Source organism: Glandiceps talaboti, chromosome 15 (assembly GCF_964340395.1).
Source record: "Glandiceps talaboti chromosome 15, keGlaTala1.1, whole genome shotgun sequence".
In the NCBI taxonomy this organism is placed as follows: Eukaryota; Metazoa; Hemichordata; class Enteropneusta; family Spengelidae; genus Glandiceps; species Glandiceps talaboti.
This window is the reverse complement of record NC_135563.1, coordinates 19,419,246-19,429,136: the sequence shown is the minus strand read 5'-3', so window position 1 is coordinate 19,429,136 and position 9,891 is coordinate 19,419,246. Positions and strand designations below refer to the sequence as shown.

At 35.4% G+C, this 9,891-nt stretch overlaps 2 protein-coding genes across 2 annotated transcripts; one reads left to right on the top strand and one right to left on the bottom strand.

Annotated features, from left to right (window-relative positions):
• Positions 1-5: 5 nt before the first annotated feature.
• LOC144446718 (4-hydroxy-2-oxoglutarate aldolase, mitochondrial-like) lies at positions 6-4,863 on the top strand. The gene is made up of 7 exons (XM_078136539.1): positions 6-312; positions 721-849; positions 2,128-2,255; positions 2,852-2,986; positions 3,335-3,431; positions 3,840-3,973; positions 4,231-4,863. Exons 1-7 carry the CDS (start codon positions 69-71, stop codon positions 4,381-4,383), a joined length of 1,020 nt encoding a protein of 339 aa, XP_077992665.1. The 5' UTR covers positions 6-68; the 3' UTR covers positions 4,384-4,863.
• Positions 4,864-4,871: 8 nt separating this feature from the next.
• On the bottom strand, positions 4,872-7,374 carry LOC144446305 (EF-hand calcium-binding domain-containing protein 9-like). The gene is made up of 4 exons (XM_078136052.1): positions 7,242-7,374; positions 6,631-6,779; positions 5,830-6,006; positions 4,872-5,051 (listed from the first exon to the last, which is right to left on the bottom strand). Exons 1-4 carry the CDS (start codon positions 7,372-7,374, stop codon positions 4,872-4,874), a joined length of 639 nt encoding a protein of 212 aa, XP_077992178.1.
• Between the last annotated feature and the right edge of the window lie 2,517 nt (positions 7,375-9,891).

Here is a 9,891-nt window from a genome sequence, read left to right as displayed (position 1 = left end):
GTAGATCAGCTGATTGATGACAAACGCCTGATATTGATTTTGTGAAGGCCAGGTAAGCAAGTCACATCATGAACGGTTACCGGACTGTGTGTTCCCTCAGAGCCCTCGGTGCGACCATCTTTGCAAAAAAGATCACACCTTTGTCGTCTGTGCGAGTCATCTTTGGTCAATGCAGAATGTCTTCAAGTGCATCGAAAGTTGATCTGTGTGGAATCTTCCCTCCAATTCCCACGCCATTTGACAAAGATGAAAACGTAAGCTATAAACACCTTGAAGAAAATTTACAAAAGTGGAACCAGGTACCCTTCAAAGGTATGTCCAGATTGTTTATATACATACATGTACGCAAATTAGTTTTATAAAAATGCGTGTAATTACGCCCCCTCGGCTTTCCCGGAAATACCAGTGTAAAGTAAGTTGTAACACTTTCTTTGATTTCCGTTCCAAATTCCTGGCTGAGTCGATACATCATTGGTTGTACAAATGTAGGTCTGCTAAATAATAATTCCAAATACGAATAAACAAATTTTAACTATTATAAATTTCATGGTAAAGTTGTTCTGCAAAGTTTCACATTTTGTTTTGTCATCATCTTTGTAGCAACTTAAAATGTCCTTTCTTATTGTCTTATACATAAGTAGTAATTCAGTACAAAATCTTAAGTTCTTATACATGATCTACTTCCTTTTTTTATTATTTTTGTAAATTTTGATATCTTAGGGTATGTGGTACAGGGCTCCAATGGTGAATATACATACCTATCAGAAGAAGAAAGAGTGGAGGTAGTCAAGAAAGTTAGAGAATATACTCCTAAAGACAAACTGATCATTGCTGGATCAGGGTGTGAATGTAAGTTGATATGCAGTACATGTCAATTTTTGCATTTTATGATTAAATCATAAAATGCAAAAATTGACATGTAGTGTGACATTTTGTGGTGACTGTCATTGTAACCAGTTTTGGGAGAGAGAAGCATGTTACAAAGACATCTGTGATTAGGAACAATGAGGGCTGAAATATTTGTCATGAATGCATAGAAAAAAGTTAAGTCAATAAAATGTCAATATTTTGGAGTACATAAGGTCATATAGCATACCTTGTGTCTTTTGTATATTGACACTTATTATTTATGACTGTTGACTCTCTGGAATCAATTTTTGAAAATTTCTTGTCTGTGCACAGTACCTTTAGCCAGTCACTACAACCTCCAGCCAAAGAAATTCAGGAAAAATTTTCATTTGAAAGTTTTTAGGAATATATGTGACTTTCATACTAATAATATGTTTATCAGTGTTTAGACAAAATCAATGATTTGAACAACAACGTATGTTTAGTTTTATATAGTTTAGTTCAGTTAGGGATTAAATATCCAGAGATAATGGCATCCCATCAGTACCTGCATATACACAGGATCATTGTCTACTGTATAGTGCCCTCACTGTCTGATATGAGAAAGGGCAAGATGTTGTTATTTAAAAGTGGCTGACATATATATTTACAAATGTTACAATCTTCCCTATCACCAAGTATAACAAAAGTATGTAGGTATGGGCCAACACAAAACCGTTAATAAGTTTTTGGGATTAAGCCAATGCTAAATTGGAATTTTGCCCAAAACCTCACAGAGAACAATACCTTTGACAGTTGTATGTATGTACATGTATATAGCACACTAATAATAGTTGTCTTGTATACTAGACACAAGAATGTTAATTTAAGTCAGGAGGATACTTAGTCTATAAGATACTCCATGACAGGGCGCCCTCACACATCGATCAACCCCTTCCACAGATAGAACAGGTTGGTAAGGGTGAAGCGACATGATGTATCTTACAGTCTAGAGGATACTGGGAATCATTTCTGTCCCAAATTTATAGCAATAATTTGGGAATAAATAATGTTTCACCCAGTTGCATGCTTATTGTGTTGCCATCATATCATCAGTGATATTGTAATTTTTTTTCTTCTCTGCCATAAAGGGTATAGGGTGTACCATGTCTATATTTTTGGTCAGACTCAGACTTTCTTCCATCATTATCAAAAATTAAAGACAGTCTTAAGGTTCTCAAACAGTATTATATATAAAAAAAATAACCAACTTTTTCTATTAAACTCTGTGTCAACTAGCAACAAGAGCAACCATATCTCTGACTAAAAAGATGGCTGATGTTGGAGCTGATGCAGTACTAGTAGTGACTCCATGTTATTACAAAGGACAAATGAAGAATCAAGCTTTAGAAGAACACTTCCGGAAGGTGTGTTGTGAGAGTATTGAGTTTATTTGAATAACAATTTGTCTGATAAGTGATATCTTGACTTTTTAGAGTCAGAGATGGTGATTTGTATTTTGCTAATTTTAGTAATTGCCTTGTTGCAAAAAATAACCTAGCACATTCATCATGTATTGCTCTACCATTCAAGTTAATCTAGGGCAAAGGTGATATATATGAATATGTGCCTGTCTGTATGTTTGTGTGCGTGCGTGTGTCTGTGTGTATGTGTGTATATGTATATGTATGTATCTGTGTGTATGTATGTATGTATGTGTGTGTGTGCACATATGTACATGTGAATTATGAAAGCTGATAACCAATGAATACTGAAAGCGAGATAGTTAGTCAGCTTTTATGAGTATAAGCAGTGCAAAATAAATCTCCCCATGTTTCATTGTTGTGATTTTGATATGGTCTTCATGTCATCTCTTGACAATCTTCACAAATACAATGTACAGCAGCTTCTATTTTACTACAAATGATAGTAAAGCCAACAACTCGAATGGTCATTGACTGACCTGGTGCACCAAGCCAATGTAAAAATATTTCTGTTAATTAACAAAATGATCATTTTCCAGCTTGCAGACAGTAGTCCAGTTCCAGTTATACTGTACAGTTGTCCATCATGTACTGCCATAGATCTTCCAATAGAAGTCGCTGTCAACTTATCCAGTCATCCAAACATCATAGGAATGAAGGACAGTGGTGGTAATGTAAGTATGGTAGTTCTGTTGTATTCCTATAACCTTACAACAACAAAAGTAACTTGGGTAAAGACGTGCAACTTTGAGTGATGATAAAAATATCTTGGTTTCATAAAATAGTCTCTATATATATACACACATATCATTTGATGATTTAGATTTGAATATTATAGCGTCACATTCCTACATAAAATGGTAAACTAAATCATTTTTCTTAAATACATAAGTTTCTAGTTATGCATATAGTGATATTCACCATTGTACTAGGGTCATATCACATATTTCACTAACATCATTCTGAGAGCTGTGTGGTCAGTGACTCCAAACATTTCACAACTTCCCTGTATTATCCAACAGGTACCAAAAATAGGAAACATAGCATATAAAACCAATGATCAAGATTTTGTTATGATGGCAGGATCAGCCAGCTTTCTGTTCCCATCATATGCAGTTGGTAAGTTACATGATGACTAAGGCATTTATTGTGGGATGAAAGAGGAGTATTCAAATTCTACTATTACTGGATACTACTGTAAGATGTTGTGGAAAATCATTGCCTTGTGATTTTATTAAATATATATGGTTTAAACCGTATATATTTAACCTTGTGATTTTATTTTCACTACAGACTCAGGGATCAGATGTTTTGATTTGATTATTAAAGAAATGATAAAAAAAAATGGAAAAAGTGTTTTGGATTTATCTTGTAGTCTGTCTTAGCAGTTTACAATGAAACAAAAACACAGTGTACATGGTAGACATTCAGAAGGGAAACATGTCTTAAGACTATCTAAAACACTGAAGAGTTGAAGCTAAGTTCTTATATATATATATATACCTATCTGTTATGTATTGATTACAGGAGCCGTTGGTGGTGTGTGTGCATTGGCTAATGTACTTGGTAATGAAGTCTGTCAGCTTCATGATTTGTTTTGCCAGGGAAAGATGGAAGAAGCCAAGATTCTCCAGCAGAGATTGATATCACCAAATGCTGCAGTAAGCTTGTATAATGTTTATTTATGTCAGTACAAGTCAACATAGAAAATTAACTATACAAACACTATATGTATACCCTTACAGTACATGTGTATCTAGTGTATAAATTTTGCATTTTTCTTGAAATTGAAAGGTTTTATTCTATTAGAACTCATGATGTCATCGGAGAGGAGAGGAGGGAGTTTATATACTGACAAAGAGATTATCATTTCTATATGAAATTCATTTCGTTATGTGTTTTGTGTCTACCATCATAGGTAACTGCTAAGTATGGTGTTCCAGGATTGAAGCAAGCAATGGAATGGTTTGGCTACTACGGGGGGCCAACACGGCTGCCACTGATACCACTATCAGAGGGTGAAACAACGCAGATGAGGAAAGACTTTAACAATAATGGATTTCAGTGTTGATAAATACATCATAGTAATACAAAATACCAAATTGTATATTTTTATCATAAGAAACTTTACCACAAGAAGAAAGATATGCAATCAAGATATTTGTAAAATCGTACAATACAAAAATGAAACCAGACTGAAGCTCTCTCAGGTTTTTCTCTCATAAGAGGGTTTCTATAATGGCCAGCATGCACTTACAGCAGTCCCTTGTTGAAGGCTATGACTCGTGAGTACGTTGTCGCATAACTGTTTTGGTACCATTCATGCATAACAAATAACGAAAACTGAAATTAAATTTTGATTTTTTTTATCTTGAAGGTAATTGTGCTCCAAAACTATTCACAGGCCTCATGTCCTTGTATCTTTGTCTGGGGAGAGAACTATCACTGAATATGTAAAATATATCATGATTTTTAAATCAGTCATTTAAACAAAAAAAAATTATTAGTATGAAGCAATGGAATCTACTTTGAATAATTCAAATCAGTAATGTGTGTGTATTAAATGATTTGGCAGTGATGCCTTATCCAGCCATCTTCAACTCTAGCTTCTGCATTTTTCTGCTTTTCTTCTTCTCGTCTCCTCTTTTTTTCCAGTTTGGCTCTCTTCTGTAGTTCAATCTCAGTTTGTTTGTCAATACATGCCATGGCAAACATCTTGAACTCTTTATAATCAAGTTCCTATTGATAAATGTATAAATTGGATAATGTATAAATTATTGCGTAGAACCTGGAATGTTATGACAGAGCCCCATGACGCATGAGTGCAAGTGTGGTGTACTTGGGATATTTGCACAAATGCTTGCAGTGGTCTCAGCAGCTGTACTTCCATGTCAGCATAGCGCTTCGAAGTGCAGCAGAAAACACTACGAGCATGAGTGCAAATACCTCTGAGTACCCACACTGGCACTTGCATATCAAAGGGTTCTGTTATTATTACATATTTTATCTGAAACAGCAAATTTCTATGAAAGTGATACTGTACAATCTAATATATCATTTGCATACAGGTATGTAATAATGTTTTCAGTATTGCACTGCAGTGCAAAGACCACTATTATGTGTGTGCACCCATGCAAGTCATCTCTGGTACATATATAACTTATAAGGGTTATTACAGACTAGAACCATGTGAGTGGATGGTGTTCCAATCCATGATTTTAGTGCAGACCCTACACGTTGGTTGAAGGCGAGTGTTGAGTCTGACACATTAAAGGTACCGGTACAACATCCCGGGGGATAACCCCCACCCCACCCCCCCCCACCCCCCCCCGTACAACATTGGCGATGGAATAACCAGCCTCATCGAAGATTTGTGGTCGTCGTATTATACTGCCCTCACCGGCAATTACTTGAAAGACTTGTCTGTATGCTTTACACGGCCAACTACAAGATTTATCATGTGCAAAATATATTGAAAGAACCGCACAATTATTACCGTATCAATGTTAAAACTCACCTGGTCACCAGAAACGTCAAATTCACTGAAGATCTCGCCCACAGCTACACCATAAAAGTTGAATAAAAATCCAAAACTACCAAATTCTTCAGCTGATATAGTTTGACTTCCATCTTCATCCAGCAGTTCAAATACTGTTCGTGAATGACGGTAAATAAATTGCTTTTCTTCCTTGTCCTGAAAACATATTTTGTAGAAATTTGTGTCATTTGTAAAAGTAACCCCCACCACGGTTGTATACGTTTCAAAATTGAAAGCTAAATATTTGCCGTTACTTCATGAAAACAAAACAACATTTTCGCGTTTACGATTTGTAAATTAAAAACAACTTTGGTTACAATGCAATACTGTAACAATTGTATATTTGAAATAGAGAACTTGAATAACATTTTATCAATAATTATCTATATTTATTATCTATATTATGCTTCGAAATGGCCAAACACAGTACAGTCACGGGTGTTAACGCTATCACAGACAAGTCTTTTCTGTGACGCTATGGAAAATATCAGACGGGCGATTTCCTTGAACACGAGGGGGTGCACGAACAGCCAAATTTCTAAAATTATTTCAAAATAGCCGGAATAAGTTTTAATATTGCAACAGTTTTGGGGATGGGGACCCTTTCGATTCTCAGATTTATTCCAGATGCACATTGTAATTGTGCCAATTTTTCTTGCACGATTTTCATTCGGCTATTGCGTTGGCGATATTTGCTTGAATACGTTTGTTGATGTATACGTAGCTTTTGAGATGGCCGTCTATAGCGTACATGATCTCAAGGCCGTATTCACTTCATACCTGAATTGCTATGAGAATGCAGATTAAAAGATAAAATTCATCAAAATCAATCTGTCCCGATCCATCCACGTCCAACATGTCAAAAACTTTGTAAATTCGATGCTTATTCAGATCAGTGGATTGGTGCATGAAGGCATAGAACTGTATATCTGAAAAAAGACAAGCAATCATAGATTGATGACGTATGGAGTTATTGAGACCGAAATCGTAGAAATTATGATACTAATTCATCTTTCTCATTCAATGGGAGCTCCTCCAACTATTGTTCCTCTGATTTCTTTTCTAATGCCATGAGCTTATCTATAGTACAGAATATGTGTGTGTTTATTCCAATATTTGTATTTGCTTTTGTGTGAAAATGCGATGCGGTGGGGATGAATGCTAGTTCCTTTTAGTCGATGGGATTCGTCTAATGTTGCATCCAAAAAAATATTTGAGTACTATGTAAAGGCCCATATGTTTGCATTCGCCCTTTTCCGCTTGTAATTGTAAGGCGTGAAATGTACGGACTGTTTGTGGAATCCTCTCTCTCGATATATATTATATATGTATGTATATTGTACTGTGTGTGTTTATCATTTGATCTTGTATAGATTTTGTTTGATACTCACCGTTGATGGCGTCTTCATCGTGTACGTCCAGTAATTTAAAAAGTTGTAGTATGACATTGACGTTTTTACACGTCAATAAACTGTATGTTTTATCGAGATGAATTAATCGCAATATTGGCGAACGTACTTTCATTTTACAAATGTTACCAAGATTTTTTTTACGAGAAGTAAATGTTGAAGTGATCCCGTTAGCGTTCCAAACAGTAACGTTATTCACAACCGTCGTTTTTGGATATATTATGGAATGCAATGCACGTGTTGAGGTTGTGCGCATCATGCATCATGATCATATTCTACCGTCTAGTCCTGTCGGAAAGCGTTAACCATTTCTCTAACAAAGTGACCTGACCGTCCATGTTCGTATTTATCTCACCCTTTTGTCTTTCCTTTTTAAGCTTAAATAAGCTTATATTTAAAATATTTTTTTTCATAAAATATTTCATTAGATATACAGAAAAGGTCGCCGAAAATTTAGCGCATAGTCGGTAAACGTACACCGGGGTACAATTTGTACGTTGGCACTCAATTATCGAATTAAATTACCGTACACTATACTCTCTGTTGCTGTACGACTATGCTATAGGTCTGTAGTACGTTCTCAAATGTTCCCAAAAGTGCTTTTTGAAATTAGTTACGACAATGTATGTTTATATAACAAGTAACACTGTCCGTTCATTGTATTTTTATTTATTAGTGATGTCATATTTGATATATTCAACACGAATTATTACAATTGTGATAATGGTGAGTCTTGTTTATATCAGTCACCATCATCATCATCATCATCATCATCATCATCATCATCATCATCATCATCATCATCATCATCATCATCATCATCATCATCTCTCTCTCTCTCTCTCTCTCTCTCTCTCATTCCATACTATTGAGAAATGCATTTCTAAATTTGGGTTTTATTATTTAACTTAAGGGTTATAAAGTTACAGTGTTTCTTCTTTTAGCTGAGTTGAAAAGTCCTATTGTATATGCTTTCAAAGATGTTGGGGAAAAATAAATGTGTCATGGTGGTAATATGATGGCGAAGATATATTCATTACATTACAATGCGAATGTATGAGTGTGGTTTGAGATTGGTGTGCTCTCGATTAACAGTATATACATATGGCATATCATGTCTGCCAATATTCACCTATGCAATACTTCAATGCGAAAATGACATACTGCAGTTACAAAATGAAATACTGCAATGCTTGATTCGAGAATTTCATTATGACTTACTTACTGACATGATGTGTTCATATGGCATGGTTGTACTAAATATGTATATACTTCTACATTATTTTCATCAGTGAAAATACCTTATTTAGTAATAGAACTGATTATACAAAGTAAATGGAGGTAATTCTTCCGTGGGTTATCATTACTAGAGTATGCCACTAGCAGTCATAACCCCGCATGTCGGATCAAGTTACATTGCAGCCAATACCAGAAGACGTCACAACTTTCTCTCATTAGCTTTATAATGTACCATAATTTTCAATGTTCATGGTCACAAAATTGATTTGACACAATTTTTTTAAAAGTTGGTAGACACAAGTATTTTCAGTGTTCATTTTAAGTGTAACACACTAGTAATAGTATGTTACTCTTAACATCGTGGTAAATCTCAAGGTCGGTGTGTGCATACAACCTTCAGAGTATCACGCTCTATCATAACTGTATCGATCTACTGAGAGTTAGCCCTGGGTTATATAATGGCAGGAATTGTCACGTGTACAAGCAAACGGACTGTATAGGTGTTATGAAGACGTCTAATTGTAGTGTGACTATCAAATACATTGCAGGCAGCAAAAATCAGCAAACAATATTGTGTCAATATACGTTTATGTTTATTTTACTGCCCTATACAGGAAAGAGACAGACAGACAGACAGACAGACAGACAGACAGACAGACAGACATACAGACAGACAGACAGACAGACAGACAGACAGACAGACAGACAGACAGACAGACAGACAGACAGACAGACAGACAGAGATTGGTGGTTTTATTTTGTCCGTTAAACAATTTATTAGGTTTCTTGCCATGGTATAGTATAAAACTTGATAGTGGGCCCCTGAAGATGCGTAAACGTTTTTACTTCAAAGATTTTTTTCTCCTCGACAGGTGCTTCCATCCCACCCACTCTCGTGTAAATCACGTGCGTAACAATGTGTATTATTGAGACCTTCGATTTCCACTAATATACCTTGTTCTCTTTATTGTTGGTTGGTATATTATAAAAAATACAATAAGTAGGCTATAGCCATTATTTGACCGTAACCCGACAAAACTATACAGACAGAGGAGCTTTAGTCGCCAACAGTTTTCGAATGTAGATATCTTTAAAAGCCGGCTAATTGCCTGTGTAATTAACATATTTGTTACCATGGTTACATAAAAAAATTGGTCGTTGAACCGTACGTTTGTGTTGTGGTACTGTACACTTTTTTACATGCTCGATTTCTGCCGAGATGGATGTCTATGTTGAAAGATGTGTAACAACAGATACGTGCCCCCCCCCCCGTTTACAGTTACACGTCGTTCCATTAAAAACTATGTATATTCCTCTGTTATAAATTAATTTATTACATTATGTCACAGAATCATTGCAACAAAAACCGTATAATAAATTACAGAGATGAAAA

Coding starts and splice junctions, on each gene's coding strand:
- LOC144446718 (XM_078136539.1), top strand. CDS start 69: ATGAACGGTTACCGGACTGTGTGTTCCCTCAGAGCCCTCGGTGCGACC. Junction 313..720: donor GAACCAGGTACCCTTCAAAG/GTATGTCCAGAT, acceptor TTGATATCTTAG/GGTATGTGGTACAGGGCTCC. Junction 850..2,127: donor TGCTGGATCAGGGTGTGAAT/GTAAGTTGATAT, acceptor TGTGTCAACTAG/CAACAAGAGCAACCATATCT.
- LOC144446305 (XM_078136052.1), bottom strand. CDS start 7,374: ATGAAAGTACGTTCGCCAATATTGCGATTAATTCATCTCGATAAAACA. Junction 6,780..7,241: donor CGATGAAGACGCCATCAACG/GTGAGTATCAAA, acceptor GTCTTTTTTCAG/ATATACAGTTCTATGCCTTC. Junction 5,052..5,829: donor TTGACGTTTCTGGTGACCAG/GTGAGTTTTAAC, acceptor ATTTATCAATAG/GAACTTGATTATAAAGAGTT.